The sequence below is a fragment of the Epinephelus moara genome, chromosome 16 (genome assembly GCF_006386435.1).
Source record: "Epinephelus moara isolate mb chromosome 16, YSFRI_EMoa_1.0, whole genome shotgun sequence".
Taxonomy (NCBI): domain Eukaryota; kingdom Metazoa; phylum Chordata; class Actinopteri; order Perciformes; family Serranidae; genus Epinephelus; species Epinephelus moara.
Genome location: NC_065521.1, coordinates 16,470,636 through 16,487,206, shown reverse-complemented (window position 1 = coordinate 16,487,206; position 16,571 = coordinate 16,470,636). Strand labels below are relative to the sequence as shown.

Here is a 16,571-nt window from a genome sequence, read left to right as displayed (position 1 = left end):
ACTGTGGGGGTACGCGACCATAAACATCTCAAAAAAAGAAAATGAGAAGGAAAAAAACGGCAGAGTCTCTGCAGAAAAATATACCATCACACACTTCTACTGGGTCATAAGTGAGGATTGAGAGGGATTACTTCTATATTAGTCTATGCATTGTTTTTGTTTTGTTTTTTGTTTTTTTTTGGGAAAATCCTGCACAGTATACCTTTAAGATGGTCTCAAAGCAGGTCAAAATGGATTGAGTGTGACTATAAAACTCTGCATATAGATGTTTAAACTTATTCTGTTCTCTGATATGTGATGTATGCTTTGACAGTGGATATCTCAATAGACCGTCTTGCTCAGGAACACTTCATCAGTATGAGAGTCTGAACGCTGATTCTGCAGTTACAGGATAGTCTCACTACACATGAAGCCTCTATTCCCTCCTGATGTATGCTGTGAAATCTACAGAGGGATCTGCAGGGTAAACACACCGTACAGGACAGAGAGGATTTACACCTGAGCAGGTTTCTCCTTGTCTGAGTGGAAATCCTGCAGGGCTAATGTTCAGGTCAGTGAGTATCCTTAAAGATTATTACAAAGGGCCCGACAGGTCAGAGCATCTCCAAATTTGCCGTCTTACTTTTAGTATTGTGATGAACCGATGAACTGCAAATCGTGCAGAAAATATTTGCACGTACTGGTGTTTACAGCACTTGAAAAACTTTGAGTTGAACGACTGTCTCTGTAAGGAAAGAGGACATTAAAGGTCCTGTTGGTACTATGCCAGCTGTTTATTGGTTAATTATGGAGCTGTACTTTAAAGGGAATAACTGGTAAATGATCTGATGAGTTTCCATTACTTTGGATATTTTATTTATTAAGCAGTTTAATTTCACCAGACAGCAAGAATTCTACACTCTAAAGTTCCCAAACTTTGTCCTTACAGGACCCCTTTTTTATTGAGTAAACTGACGACCCCTAACTAAGGGACATATTTGATGGATGTTTCATATTATATTCAATGCATAACAATAACAGCACGGAAAAGCTGTTATAGTGTTAGAGTGAACACAGTAACTGCAGGAAATTTGTGGAAAATGAGCAATTTAGCATTTTGCAATCTGAGCAGATGGTTTCCTGTTAATATTTCAACAGAAATTAGTTTTCCTGATATTTCTAGGAACATTTTATCTTCTTCACGGTCTGTATTATATATTTTTTGTAAACGTACTTAATAGGCTTTTTTCTTTTAGAAATTTCTTTCTCCTTAATGCTTAACAATTGTTCTGTTAAGACCTTTATTGTTTAACTGCATACTTTAATGCAGGATGAGGCTGTTTAGCAGAGAGTGAAGGTTACAGTATGTAAATATAGCTTGTGTTCAGGTCTTCACCGTGCCCTTATCCTGGGAGATTTTTTTAAAGTTTATATCTTGAATAACAATCTAAACTTTAAAAATACCAAATTCAATTAGTTTTCTTCACAGAAATGAATGACATGCTGAAATTCAGCCTCCTGTACATATTTTTTTAAAAGATTTCTTACACCCTTTAAAATAAAAAGGCTTTGCAACCCCCTGTGAAGCTTTGGCGACTCCTAGTGGGGGTCAGGATCCCCAGGTTGGAAACCAATGAAATGTTTTTTAATCATTAGGACCTTTTAATTGTATTAATAAAGTCTAAATGCTGCATTGGAGTCAATCCTCCACACTTACAGGAATTAAATTATGATGGTTTAATGCTGCGTCTTTGATTCATTTATTGCAATTAATCAAATTTTAAGACATCTCATACACATTTAATGTTGAGATCAGCTTAAAAAAATATCTTAAGTTTTCAGTTTTAGAATTAATAAACCCCGGAGACCTCAGTGTCCTCAGTTTTAGCTACAACCCTGCTTACAGTGCTGTTAAATGAACCTGTGCTTCTCAAGGGATTTTAGATTTTATTTTAAAGTATTGTGCTTTATTTTTAAAAAACAAACAAATAAATAAGTATTTGATAATCAGAACTTAAAAGTTTGTGAGCATATAGAAAACAATCATTAGAATACAGTGTTTCCTTTTTGCTGTTCACATGTGGCGCATCACCTCAGACTGAGTAGGAGGCTTTTAGTGGAAGCACTCAAGTGTCCCTGCACCACCTCGCCCTGCTGCATGAGCAGAGTCGGGCTTACAGAGGCAGTACATGCAGCCAGAGGAACATGATCAAATCACTGTGTTATTGGGAAATGTACTCTCCGGACAGTAGGAGGGATTTATCCGCTGACTCAGCCTCTTATACAGATTGGTTAGGAGCACTGTGTCACTTGAGTGCGGGTTTAAGGACAAGTGTGACAGACCAGGAAGACCATGAAATGCCGGGATTAAAAATCCTGCTGCATCACATCTTGCTGACACATCTTGCTGACACATCCACGTATGGACATATCTCATGTAAAACAAAATGTCTAAAGTGTAAACTCCTCTCTCTGTCTTTCTGTAGAGCGGAAACTAATAGAGCTTTCCTGTACACACTCTAAGATGAATAAGAGTCTATATTGGACTGGATTTTAAAATGTGATGAAATTGTTAGCGTTCAACAACTACAGCTCCAATGCAGGGCTCCTATTGACCCCCAATCCTCCCACTCTCTCTGCCGTGTGTATGCAGCCTGTATCTTACCCACAGCAGACTACGCAACATAGATTTGTATTTGATTGCATATATTTTGCAGAGAGCCCCAGAAACCAGCCACCTATCGTGAAATACTGCACCTAACTATTTGATTAAATTCAGATTTTTTTTTTAGAAACATCCCCGTGTATAGAATAAATATTATCCACTTGCAGGAAGTGTTCATGCTGGTTACACCGCAGGTTTTTGATTAAAATTTTTTTTCTTATTTTGCTGTCAACAAATAAGTTATAAATATTCCAAGACAAGAATGGTAAAAGTAGATGTAGCTACAATTCCTTTGGAAAAGTATGATCTATTTCAATACGTCACTTGGCACAGCAGACATTTTGAGATGTTATGGCAAGACAGGTGTAATAAATAACATTCATGACGACACACCTCAATGACACAGAGCAATCATTCATATCATTGCTTACAGCTGTTTTTTCCTGCCAAACATGTCAAACTGAGTGTAAACAAGTTCCATCATTTGTACTACAAAGTGCACTATATCATCACTCTCCTCAGTTAGAATTCTTTAAACTGATATACTACTGTATGTGTCCTCAAAAATGTCTGCACTGAAACAAAATAAAGGTAGCATCCATGACATGGACTCTGTTTGAAATAGTACACTACAGTAGCATACTGCATACTACATTTTCAGTCAGTGTGTAGGGCTACTGTGTTCGAATTAGCATTTCCTAGGATGGCAAAGGCATGACCTGCCCTACTCTGCCTTGCTCTGCCTCTGATTGGCTCATCCTGACATTCTTACCCTAACCCTAACAATCTTACTTCTCTTGCCTGAACCCAACCAACAACAGCAGAGAGTTCTAGCCAGTCAGAGGCAGAGTAGTACAGGTCATGCCTTTGCTTTTCTAGGAACTGCAAATTCCTGTATGGCATACTGCCCACTAAAGTAATGATTAAGTGCGCCATTACCAGCATTTTGTTCAAACTGAAGCATACTCAAGCTATATGTCTTCTCTGCAATGCATGATTATAACATTCACAACGTTACCAGTGCAGGCTGCTTTTGAATCAAAATTGTTTATCACAAATGTAAATCAACTTGACCTCTTTCACTCAATGTAATATTTTCTAGTATTATTTTAAGGCTGATTAATATTATTAAACAGTGCAGTAATAATATATATATTTTACAGTGCATTTTAACTGTTAGCTCCTACATTTTTCACAATCGTACACGCTCTGTTGCCGGTTGGTGCTAAAACCGCCTGCCTTGCAGTCTGACCCACTACAGTCTGAGGTGCAGTGCATTTTGGGGCAGATGAGTCACGTCACACACTCAGAAATGTTTTGCTAATCTGGTATACATCTGGGCTTTTCTCTCTTACACAAAAGCCACATACTTTGCAGACGGTATGCACCACATACTCAATTTTACGCCACACTTAAGTATGAATATGTTATGGCCTGTGTCCACGTAGCATTTTTCTTCGGCAGAAGAATAGTAGCAGGGCACTGAGGAGCACTTAATCCCAGCACATTTAAGAAACAAAACAAAAAAACGCTCTAAGCACTTTATTTAATGATGCGCTACATGTGGGTTTTGTTTCTATGACAACAATATTTTGACATCAACATCAGCTAGGTAGCTACGTAATGCTATGGTTTAACTGAGGGTTGACTACGCAGTTAACAGTCTTACAACCCGAATGGTGTCAAAAGCACAACACTCAGCAGCAACAGTAAGTGTCCGCCAGTCAATCTGCTCCCACAAATGGGCTTTTCTGTCTTTATTGTGACAGTGTCGGACTGATATATCATAGCGCTCAGGACAGATAGTAGCTAAAGGAGTGGCAGTGATGACCAGGACCTTTTTGAAAAGATCGGAAGTCGCTGGGTGTGCCATTTTTTTTCAACACAGTCTCTCCTAATTGGGAACAATTTAAAAAAGATGCTGGCACTCGGAAAAAAAAAACGCTGTGTGGGCACAAGCCCTTAGTATGCAATTTCAAACAGAAATGTGTGCACTACTTTCTGCTAACAATCTCACAATGCAATACGTCACATTTTATAGATTTTAAAATTACAGTCCTGCAACACTACACCTGTCAGTGGGTATATGAAATCTTAATTTACTATTCATTATACAGTAGACTACAGAGTGTCTTATATAAAGGGTAAAGTGAATGAGTAAAAAAGGCATTTCAGCATAACACCAACAATGTATTAGTCTCAGCCCCGAGCCCATTGGTTCCTACTGAAGATATAAACAGGTCGCCTCATAGTTTTGTTTTTAAAAGAAGCTATGACATTTCCTATAACAGCTGGGCACTGTAGTTTTTATCAGAAGTGTCTCAAACAGAGGTAAATAGTGCACTAGCTGGGGACTATTTTCAGCCTTGTATTAATACACAATGGTGTGCTAATACTGTAAGTATTTACAGCATCAAGATCATGTATATAGGAATAGATTTTCGACAAGAAGAAGAAGTAAGCTGTACAGTATCACCCTTTGGCTACACAGGCAGTGAAGTTAAAATTTATTGTGGATTTTTGGCTTTGTGTAGGATGTGTTGACAGTAGAAATAATATGCTCCATCCTTACTGTTTAATATCTACTGTATGTTTTGATCAAATTGACCAACGAGCCAACCAAACAACAACCATGTTCCTTCAATTATCTTTTTTATTTTAACTTCAACTCATCTATCCCTTGCTGATTAAATATTTTATTGTGAAAATGTTATGACTCCCCTAGGCTCACAGTTACACATTATCTGTGCTCTTATCCACTGAGGTTAAAACAGTCAATGAGATTCTGTGCACAATGTGTTGGTACGTTCTATATTCATGACACTTGTCCGTGCTGTCTTGTGTTTGAGGTGCTGCTGTCCTCTACTAGGCTACAGTATTTTATTGCCCACTCCTTGTTGTCTCTGCTGCAGATATTACACAATCAATTAGATGCAGATTGTGCTTGGTGAAGTGAAGGGTAAGTGACACTTCAGCTGGAAAGAAAAGCTGTGAAATTTACGCCACACCAAAGGTGGCGAGGGAGGCATAACTTAGCTAAGCAACTTTTTGTGAAATGGATAAATGAGGAGCTAAAAAGAGAACTAGAGTAATCTGTTCGGAGTGAGGAGTGAGGGGAGAGAAGCAGTTTGCAACTTTCAGCCACCAAAGGCAACACGGCGATGTGTGCGTGCGTGCATGACTTTGCGCGTGTTTGTGTGTGTGTGTGTGTGCGAGGGAGAGAACTGGAGAAAGAGAGCTGACACATAATGAGGTGCAAGAAAAAGCCTACACTCTGCATTGTACTGAGAACAAAATAATAATAACAGCAGTGACTAGAGGCAGAAAAATCCAATTACAATAGCTATTACTCCCTCTGCTGGTGGACGGCCAAGAGGGACAATAGAAGTGATTTGCCCAAATTTCACCCAAAGCTTAAATAGTTTCACCCCTTGCCCTTTTCAGTGGAGACACTTGCCAGAATATGGGCTTTGGGGAAATTGGGGCTCAGCAGCGGATGCTGGTTATCCTAAGAATTGGATGCTGATTGGGAAAGCTTATGGACGAAAGCATGAGGGCATTTCCACTGCACAGGGATGAATGTACTGTAGGCCTCTATTGAAGACGTATATAAAGTTTAAAGCGCTCAAACTCACCATCTGGTTAAGACCCCAGCTGACAAAAGCTGTTTTGTATTCAAGACAGCTGTGTAAGAAGGTCGTTTATAACAGTGACAATCAGAGGTCATGGTTGCATTCAATTTCACTATGTAAAAACACTGTAAAATCAATGGCAGCACCTCCACCCTACACCCCTCCGAAAAAAGGGAGGAGGGGGGATCAAATACTAGAGCACTGATGGTATGGGAGAGTGGGGAGAGTAAAAGAAAAGGAATAGACAAAAGCTATCAGGACGCATTACAAAAAGAAAGAAAAAAAAAGTTGTTGTTTGTAATAAATACAATCCCTCCCTCTTTCGATCGCAATAATTAATGCAAATTCAACGAAAGTCTGCAATATTTGCGGGGGCTTGCAATTTTTCAAAAGTCCCGCGATTTGCCCGCGTTTTTCGTCATTTGAAACGTCATCAGAGGCGTCATCAAATCGCGCTAATGGCACTGCAGTATGGAGAAACACTCTGTACTGACAAAAGAATTTGCACTGTTTAAATGCATACAATATGTGTTTAATGTATTAAAATGTTATGTTTACAGAATATGTAGCTTACAGGTTGTTTTACAGTGTAATTGTCCGGTTTGAGAGCTACAGTATTCACTCAGGATTTTTTTGCAACATTACTGGAGTCCATGTTTTGAAACTAATTAAATAAAACTAAAGAAGAGAACTATAAAAAAAAATTGCAGCTATTTTTGTAATATTCAGTATGATTATTATAGCAGGTGATTACATCACTTATTTTTTGTAGGTAGTAGTTTAAAAAAATCAAATTTTTTTTTCTCCTTTTGTCATTAGCCGCAATTTTTGTCATTTGCCGCAACTTCCTAACCTGGAAATCCAGATGCCCCGCCCCCAGCAAATTCAAATTTGCTCTGCACGGGATCTGGCCCCGACGAGCAGAGCCCGCTGAATCGTCTATCGGACCAATCAGATCAGTATATCTGACAGAGGCAGGCTCTGGGCAGGCGTAACATGATGAGGACAGCGCTGTGCTGTAGGAGTTGAAAAGTAAACAGCCAAGATGGCAGCTGCCGAAGGACCGCGTCCATTCAATTTAGCTTTGGAAGAAACGCTAAGCCAACTACACTTGAGAGAGGAACAGAAGACTGCCCTATAGGCCTTCGCTGCCAGGAAGGATGTTTTTGCTGTTTTCCCGACGGGATATGGCAAAAGCATAATATATCAGTTAGCCCCACTGTTCAGCAAACCAATGGGGCTTAGTGCAATGAATACGTCACCTTGTTTTTTGCTCTGATTAGCTATCATGCTTTCCAATTGCGTGCGGCAGCATTTAATATGCCTCAGTTAGTGTCGCCCCCTGGGTAGGAAGGGTGTATCGGTGAGGGCCAGACTCAAAGTCTTTCTAGATTTGAGTCTGGATTTCCAGGCTAGCAATTTCCCACAAAAATTAACATAAAAATGCTGCAATTTTTATCGCAATTTTTGACAAAATTGGCCACAAACTCAAGGGTATTGGGCCGCAAATTCAAGGTTTTTTTGTCGCAAGATCCTGGAGGGACTGATAAATATAAAATGAATATAAAAGATAATACTTTTTGAGGGTGGGGGGCTACAGTGGAAGCTTGCCCGGGGCCCCACATATGCTAGGTCTGGCATTGCTTTATATGGCACTGTTTAAGGTTTCGGATCATCATGTTCATTACCTGCAAATCTCACTTCACTTTCTAGCTCTGAGACTGATTCATTTTTAAAGGCTAATTTTAGCAAACTGTGATCTAAACAGGAGGTGTTGTGAGCCGAATTCACTGGCATATTTGTGATGGCAGCTATCCATCTGTTAATTCCCTCCCTTCCCTTTAAACTCTCCAAACAGGGCTGTTACTGTAGGCTACGTTGTTGGTTATATCTCAGAGAAGGCTGCTCTGTTTAAATATACTACTGCACACAGAGAGAGGCCTGTTCTCACCCATGTGTATGATGACACCATCTGATATCTGACCCTGATCGAACAGGCCTGGAGGTGGATGACTTTATCTGCTACACCAAAACGCACCCACTCACCTCACCTCGCATTCATCTCCATAAAAAAAACACAGTCTTCACCTCTGTCTATGCATATGCATTATGCAAATAGTGACATCAGGTCCATGTGCCCGGAGGTAAAGCAGAGGAGAAAGCAGACTTCAGGTTGTGGGTGTTAAGAAGTATGTGGAGGGTGAAGGCACAGAAATTCAAGCTGCAAGCGTAGTACAGTGTATTAGTAAGGTAAAGTCGTGGGAGGCGACACACAGCGAGGAGGATCAAACTAACTGGTGATAATGTAGCTTTAATTAATGCTGGTTTTCCTAAAGTAGAGACGGTGATGCTGATTGCCTCGTGATTTACAGTCCATAGAAAGGTATTATAATGCTCATTATAATCATAATCCTTATAATCTAATTCATATTCTCAGTGCTCGTTGACATTTTCTGATCAGACTTTATGTTTATCCAACTTTTGATTCACCTTTTGATATTCTGGAGCGCTGCGCACTGATGGGTGACACACTGTAGTAAACCTGCAAGAAGTAAGACAAAAAAAAACAAAGCTGATCTCACCAGGTGAAAATATCCCCTCCAACGAAGAGCAGAGCGAGACTCGGCAGCAGAAAAGTTGGGATCTCCATTCCGCACGCTTTGTGATAAATAATTGATGAAAAATAATAATAAAAGTTTCCCGGAATGGAAATCGACGCCAAAGCCACAGAGTTTTATTTTAGCGCGCTCTCCTCGTGATCCGGCGCTGCTGATGAGAAGAAAGTAAAGTGTGGTGGTGGTGGTGGTGGTGCTGATGTTGCTGAAGATGATGGTGATGGTGGTGATGGTGATGATGACCCCATGATAGTGCTCCCCAAATCCTCCGCGTCCGGGAGCGCACGAGAACAGAGCGCGCTGAGGGAAACCAAAAACTCCCGGTCCGACCGCAACAACGAGCCGATCCAACGCTGCCGCCGCCGTCTGTCCTCCAGCAACAGAGCAGAGAGAGAGGGAGGGATGGAGAGAGGAAGGGAGGGATGGAGATGGAGAGTGAGAGAGAGAGAGAGTGTCACTAATCTGTCGATCCCTCCGTTGCTTGGCCTCTAAACAGATTCAATCTGGCCACGGAAGGCGGGGGGTGGGAAGGCATGTCACGAACATAGGACTTCATTATGTAATGTTTGACACATTTGAATCACATCCATTAGGTAATTACTGTCTCAAATGAAGTCGTATTTCACTCTGGTGGAAAAAGATCCAGCAGCAGAGGCTGTCTTAGTGAGGGGCCCAGGGGGGGCCAGAGTTGGTAGGGGCACCCAGAAGCCTCTGAGCTGGTCACTGGGACTTTTATAAAAGGAAAGCAGGTAGTGTTTTCAATAAGTCAAACCATGTCATGGCATTGTCAAGTCAGACTGACCCTTTTCCATCCAAATTAGTGAGTGTATGTGGGGTTTAGAAACACAGGAAAACACATTAAAAATTGGCAATAAGCTGCTTTCCCAGTAGACCAGAGCAGCATAGTCTCACCCCGACCTCGTCACATATCGACATTTGGTCATGGACCTTCCACGTCCACATACAACATGCAGTGTCAATTTCTGCCTGTGACATGCATTGTCTTCTTTCAAAATACACTTCCATTTTCACAGGAAATTAAATGCGTACACACAGACTCTTTCGAAATAAAAGCACTACGTTGGCACAAGACTGCAAATTGATGGGTTTTTTTCCCTTCAACAACAAACACACACGGTTGGCTTTGGGCAACAAAAACGAGTGGTTAGGTTTAGTAAAAAAAAAAAAAAAGAGAACAGGGTTTGGCTTTGGAATCTCATGGTACGCGAACACCACTCTCTCCGGTGAAGGTCGGTGTTTGTTGGACCCATCCACCACCACTTGGGCGCCATTAAACTATAACGGCAACTGGCCGCCTATCATGCTGATGTCAAAGGATGCCTTTTTTTGTTGGTTTCTGGCGCTGCAAGTCGCATTTCAACGACTTCAGAGTGAGACGGCGCTCACCAGAGTAATAATAATAATTATATTAATAATTATTATATAATTCGCTCACGCTAATTGTTTTATTTGCGCCCGATGTGAACACATTACAGTGGTTTCTTCTTTTTTATATCTCCTACATATTGTGTCTCACTCTCAAACTTGGTGCTGACAAGATTTCGTACAATTTTCGAGTGCTGCTTGGATGTAGACAGGTGATATTTTGTGGTGGCGCATCATCGTATCGCAACAGTGAAGAAGCTAAAATTAGCACATCCACCCAGGTGTTGTATTCAGTCGGCTCTGATTGGCAGTGACGGTGCTACCCATGACTAGACATTTGTCCCAGGATTGAATATCCATCCATCCATCCATCCATCCATCCATCCATCCATCCATCCATCCATTTTCATCCGCTTATCCGGGGCTGGGTCGTGGGGGCAGCAGGCCAAGCAAAGCACCCCAGACATCCCTCTACCCAGCAACACTTTCCAGCTCCTCCTGGGGGACCCCAAGGCATTCCCAGGCCAGACGAGATATGTAATCCCTCCAGCGTGTTCTGGGTCTGCCCATGGGCCTCCTACCAGTGGGACGTGCCCGGAACACCTCCAGTGGAAGGCGCCCAGGAGGCATCCTGATCTGATGCCCGAGCCACTTCAACTGACCCCTTTCAACGCGAAGGAGCAGCGGCTCTACTCCAAGCTCCCTCCGGATGTCAGCCCAGACACCCCACGGAGGAAACTCATTTCCACCGCTTGTATCTGCGATCTCATTCTTTCGGTCCCCTCCCATTAAATACCCAGACACAAGAGTTGGTGTTAGTGTTTTTTTTAATTGTGTGTGTATTTTATATTTTTTTTGTATTGTAAGTATTGTTATGTATTCTCCAATAGGGATAATTGCTCTTGTAAAATTAAACAGTTCCTCATGGGACTCTGGAACTGCCTCAGCTTGACATGGGCTTTTGGTCAGCAGAATAATATGAGGAATGAGAACCTAGGCTGATGAGAGGTTTCACTGTGAGCTCAACACCTCCACCCCAGACTGTTACATAATTCTGCTCTAATGCACGTGTTGATCTGAATGCTTCTCAAATCAGGCTCCCATTAGTGTAACACAGAGGTTAGGGTTAGAATGCTTTTATGTCAGAGACCAAAGGCTTCAATTTTAAGAGATACAGTCTCTATGGGAACCCATTGGAGATTCAGCATAACATCACAAAGTATAAGACCACTACTGACACAGAAGACATATTTGAAAACATGATGGTTGCATCATGGTGGCCGAGGGATTAAAGTGCTTAACATAAACCGTCCATTCGAGACCTTCATTGCATGTCATTCCTCATCTCTCTGCTTTCAACCATTGAGTAAAGGAATAAAAATGCCCCACCAAAGTACATGTACTAACAAAATAAACACACACAAAACTCTATACCATTAGTACCAGACTGTATATACATAAAATATGTAATTAAAACCACAGCAGGCATTAATAACATGATAGGGATTCTTGACGGATACAGAAGCCTTGACATATATTAAAACAGATTATAAACCAAAGCAAGTTACCAACACATCTTGCTTCCTACTTGATTTATTCTATGAATTTCTAAGGGATTTATCACATTATAGGGATATTATATGACTCCCACAGGTAATCTCAGTAGGCATTTTAATCTCCTCTCAACTTGATTAAAAAATATCAAACATAGGATTGATAAGAAAAATACCCCCCTCTCTGTCACAACATGCAGGCTATTATATTCTCCTTATTATTAATAGTAACCTCTATGTGCTGCGGGGAGAGTAGGCCTAGTTCATGCACAGTTGCAGTGCACCTGCCCTGGTTTCTTCTCCCTCAGCCCCGGGGAGCAGAGGTAGGCCTGGAGTCAGTAGCTGGGGATTCAAACCACTGTCTCTCCCGCTCACCAGACCTTCCACTTGGATTTGCACTGCAAGTTCTTTTGATATAAAGATATCAGGCTACAGTGCACGCTGCAATGCACTGCATGGGATTGTCTTCTCTGTGGCTCTCAAACACAAACTATTCCTTATTCCTTTTATTCCTTTCACCCTCATGTATTCTCTCTCTCCATCTCTCTGTGCTCACTCCTGTTGATCCATCCTTTATGTCGGCTGGTCTTTTTTCCCCCTCACAGTTTCTTTGCTCTGCCTTTATCTCCCCAACAAAACCTGCCCTCTCTCCTACAACACAGGCATGCACACTCATCCTATTTATTTATTCAGTCTCCCATGGTGATACAAATATTCCTCTATCACAAGATTTCAATATGTTATACAGTAGGACACACTCCTCTCCTTCCTCTCCCTCTCCCTCTGAATTCCTCTTTAACATGACGCACTGAAAGACAGCTTTATTGTGTCAAATAAAAGAGAATCTTTCCAATGAAAAAAACCCCATTGTGCCAGTGCAATACTGATCAACTACAAATTAACGTCCTTTCCAGTGTAAATCAGATAGGGCCATACGGTATGCTCGACAAAAGATTTTGCATAACTCACAGATTTATCATTCTCTCTGAGCCAGCTGAGACATATTCTGCTGAGTGTGGCTGGACTGATATCAATCAGGAGAAATAAACCAATGTTGGTGGAGGGAATTATATTGAAAGGTAACGAAAATGCATTTATTCAGTGCTGCTATCAGAGAAGTAAAATCGTTGTAGGCACATTAAGCTACAGTTGTGATTTATTTTTTCTTTAACATAAAGTACTTTGCCATTTACAAGTGCACTATGTGATTTTACTCTTATTTTAACGTCTTACTGAGTCATGTCGGCGGACCTTATGTCATTACAGTTGGTATAATATTTCTCCAACAGCATGTTTCAGTTGAGAGTTCAGTCTCGGGGGGCTTTCAAAGCCCCGCCCCCTGCGCTCCGTCTCCTTGGAAACACTAACAAACATGGCGGATTAACTTTTGCTGTGCGCACTAAGTAATTTTGAGAAGATATCTTACAAAGAAAAGGAAAGCCTAGCCGAGCGAGGTAACGACTCAGTGTTCTTTAAATGAAGTTTAAGTTTTCTTTAAATGTTACAGAGCCTACTTTTTGCGTTAATTGTGCATTAGTTGCCAAGCTTTTGCTCTCCAAGCTCAGCTAGCCCATATCGAGAAACGACACGTCCGTTCAAAAATCTTGTTATTTAATGTTGCCTTAAGTTACTTAGTGGCACTGCCACACACCTCCAAAGTTTGCCACAACGTCTGCTAAGAGCAAATTTTCATATCGGCCGAAATATTATCCAACAAAAAACACATTAAAATGATTATTTTTACTTTTTTTTAATGATACCAGCAGCTAAGTTATTGCCGCAACAAACAAGGTGAGCTAACTTTAAAATTACGTGATGCTGACATGGAATACTGACAATGAATTGGCGCTATGTTTTGGGCCCAGATATAGGTTTGTTAGCCTTCAGCCCCTTTTCAGGGATATGTCGAAGATTTGTGTGACAATATACCTGTGTTACCTGTGTTAATAAGGTGAAATGGACGTGGAAGACAGGGAGAGCCCATTAGATGTGGCGTCAGACAGGTCCGGACAGCTGGGTGTCCACCTCAGCGCTGATGAGGACAATGAGGGTGAGTGACAGCTCCCATTGCTGCTTTGTTCGCAAAATGCAGCCTGTCATCTCTACTTGTAGTCACTGAGGATGCCAGTTTCTCTCTAATTCACAATCACATATGTATACAACTTTCTCTTTTATCATAGTTTAAGGAGACTGGGATATTCTCACTTAATATATGATGTATATATTTCAGAGGATGGTCCAGGCCAGGAGACCTTCACTGATGAAGAAGAGTCAGCCCTTCCTCCTGATTTGAAGTGGTTAGATGAGTTGTATGAGTGAGTGTCTCTTTTTTCTCTGTAAATCATATCATATTTAGACCATTTAATACAGCTGTCTATGTATTAATCCTTAATCCTGTTATCTCTCTCTCAGTATTTAGAACATCAAGTCACTGTGACTCATTGTAATTCTAATTATATTTTTAATAGAAAATGATAAACCTCAATCCAGAATGTATTATGTTTTCTACACTGTGAAACCTCAGTACAAACACAGCTAGGCATAGTAGTGATATAATTTTATGTGTGTACATAATGCATAGTCAGATTTTGCATTAAGCATGTGACCTTTCCTAAATGTCACTTTCCATCTGCCCGAAGAGAGGACGATGGTGATAGTGACTGTGATGGTGACCTTGCGGTTGCGGCCGTCAATGATGAGAAGAGGAGTTATGCCGCGACAGCACGGATGTTCAAGCTGAGACGAAACCTGGACCAGCTGGACTGCTTTCATCGACAGAAGGAGCATGACGTGTTGAAAGCCAGGTCTGGACCTGGCAATCAACAAACCTCTAGAGCCACAGTAGCATCAGACCCTAGATAGAAATCCCTGTGCCTTTCTAGATTCTACTGAAACCTGTAAACATAATGGAAACTTTGCGTCTGTTTTTTTTTTTAGTAAGATTACCAAACAAACACAGGTGTCTTTTTGTCACAGGTTGTTGCATTGCTGAGAAAAAAAAACAATTTTTCACAATCTTTTCATTTTCTGGAAGCATCTTTTTTTCCGTGTTATTCCACTTTCCTAGGTCTTTCCCCTTTTGCCCTCTTCACACAAGGCCAATCATTTCTGTACCAATTGATTCAGCTATTTGCAGGAAATCATTTCAGCTGAAGAGAGAACATTTCCCGTAATGTCCCCTTTTCCCACTTTTCTTCCCTCTTTTTATTTGTCCGCACTGCGAGCCATTAAGCACCCGATGAACTGTGATGCGGTCCTCGGCAAAAATGGCTATCATTTTCCTTTAGCACAAAAACATCAAAGGTCAGAGTGGAGCTGTTCTGCGCTCTGATCAAACATGAGTTTAATGGAGCCTAAGCACACCTGGCTTTTAACCAATCTCACGCTTTTACTGTACCATGTGCCATGATTTTCTTTTTATGACAGTCTTTTCCCCCAGTCACAGATTGTTCTGTTGCACACCATTATACTGCGAAAAGAACACTGGGCAATTCAGAGCTGTTGAGGTGTGTGTGTCCACTCTCGGCTTTTCAATATCTTCATTAGATTACCTTGTTAGCCGACAGAATTACCTTCCTTTTATTGCAATGGCCACAAGGAAATCCATTAGCCTGACGCTCTGAACACATCAGAGCCTTGAAAGTGCTCTTTCTGATTGACTTTGATCCGGCATGTTTCCCTGTGTCAACATTTGAACTTGTCTTTGTTATTTTGTGTTTCTTTTTTCCAGAGAAGAGCTTAAACTCTGTCGTCAGAACATTGAAAGTTTGGTGCAGCAGAGGGATGACTTGGAGAGAAAGCTAGAGCGACAGAAAGCAGCAGACAAAAGGTGAGTTCAAAATAAACAAACAGAGTCTGGTCTGTGCTTTATATTCATATACTGTATGAGGTGTTTCTGTTTTGCCTAACCTCTGTGTATTGCACTCTGTATTTTATTCTGCAGCGTGGCAGTGTTTCGTTTGCGAGCCCAGCACAAGCATCTGTGTCAAAAGCTGCAGAGTGAGGAGGAGCTGGAGGGCCACATCAACACCGAGCTGAAGCAACAAGAGTGAGTCTGAGAGGAAAATGGTTAGGCAGTAAGGTTTTGTTCTGATAGGCATTAGTACTGCATGAAAAATTCAGCCCCCTCATTTATTTCAATATTTCACCACACTGACACTGGGGGACAAACACACAAAAAAAACGCATGATCATTAGGGCTAGGTATTGGTTCTAGATATCTTTAAGGTATTTCCTGAAATATCCCATAACCAAGTAGCATCACAACGTCTCTCCATTCTCCAGAGTCACTTTCCTCCCACAGTGTCAGTTCCATGTCTACCCACTATGTTTTGACATTGAAATAAAAAATTAAACAAAAAGGCAGCTGTTGTCACTTAGACAACTGCAGATGCATTCGACCAGGAGTCGCCATTTTAAAACCGCACTTGTTAATCTTCAACACCAGTTAGCACGAGTTGACACAGCAGTAGTGGCTAACATCCAACACCGAAACGGTCCCAACAAATGCACACTGACAACAAAAAAGCTCAACTCTGTCGTTAAACCTCTGTATAACCGCTAGGTTAGGCTGACCAAACGTCCTCTTTTGCCCGGACATGTCCACTTTTCACGTCCCGTCCGGGGTTTTTTTATAAACTGATGATAATGTCCGGTTTTTTTGTTTGTGTGTGTGTGTGTGTGTGTGTGTGTTAGAGTGTGGCACGGGCCGCATATTTCTGTCCGAACCCGAACCGAGCCC

The 16,571-nt window shown here is 41.3% G+C and overlaps 2 protein-coding genes across 9 annotated transcripts in view; one reads left to right on the top strand and one right to left on the bottom strand.

The window, feature by feature from the left end:
- The window catches only part of gabrd (gamma-aminobutyric acid type A receptor subunit delta), a 33,503-nt gene extending 24,232 nt beyond the window's left edge, over positions 1-9,271 (bottom strand). Inside the window, exon 1 of one of the 3 annotated variants that reach the window (XM_050065029.1) lies at positions 8,859-9,271. Coding sequence is in view for 1 of the 3 variants with exons in the window: in XM_050065028.1 (XP_049920985.1) it covers positions 8,859-8,926 (68 nt within the window). In the remaining 2 variants the exon portion in view is untranslated. The remainder of the gene's footprint in view (positions 1-8,858) is intronic. The other 2 variants (XM_050065028.1, XM_050065030.1) reach the window with 2 other exon arrangements.
- Positions 9,272-13,194: 3,923 nt separating this feature from the next.
- Positions 13,195-16,571, top strand: part of cfap74 (cilia and flagella associated protein 74) — a 79,925-nt gene continuing 76,548 nt past the window's right edge. For all 6 annotated transcript variants that reach the window (XM_050066003.1, XM_050066005.1, XM_050066004.1 and 3 more), the window contains exons 1-6: positions 13,195-13,284; positions 13,782-13,880; positions 14,061-14,145; positions 14,470-14,634; positions 15,561-15,659; positions 15,774-15,878. In XM_050066003.1, coding sequence (XP_049921960.1) covers positions 13,787-13,880; positions 14,061-14,145; positions 14,470-14,634; positions 15,561-15,659; positions 15,774-15,878 — 548 coding nt within the window. In that variant the 5' untranslated portion in view covers positions 13,195-13,284; positions 13,782-13,786. The remainder of the gene's footprint in view (positions 13,285-13,781; positions 13,881-14,060; positions 14,146-14,469; positions 14,635-15,560; positions 15,660-15,773; positions 15,879-16,571) is intronic.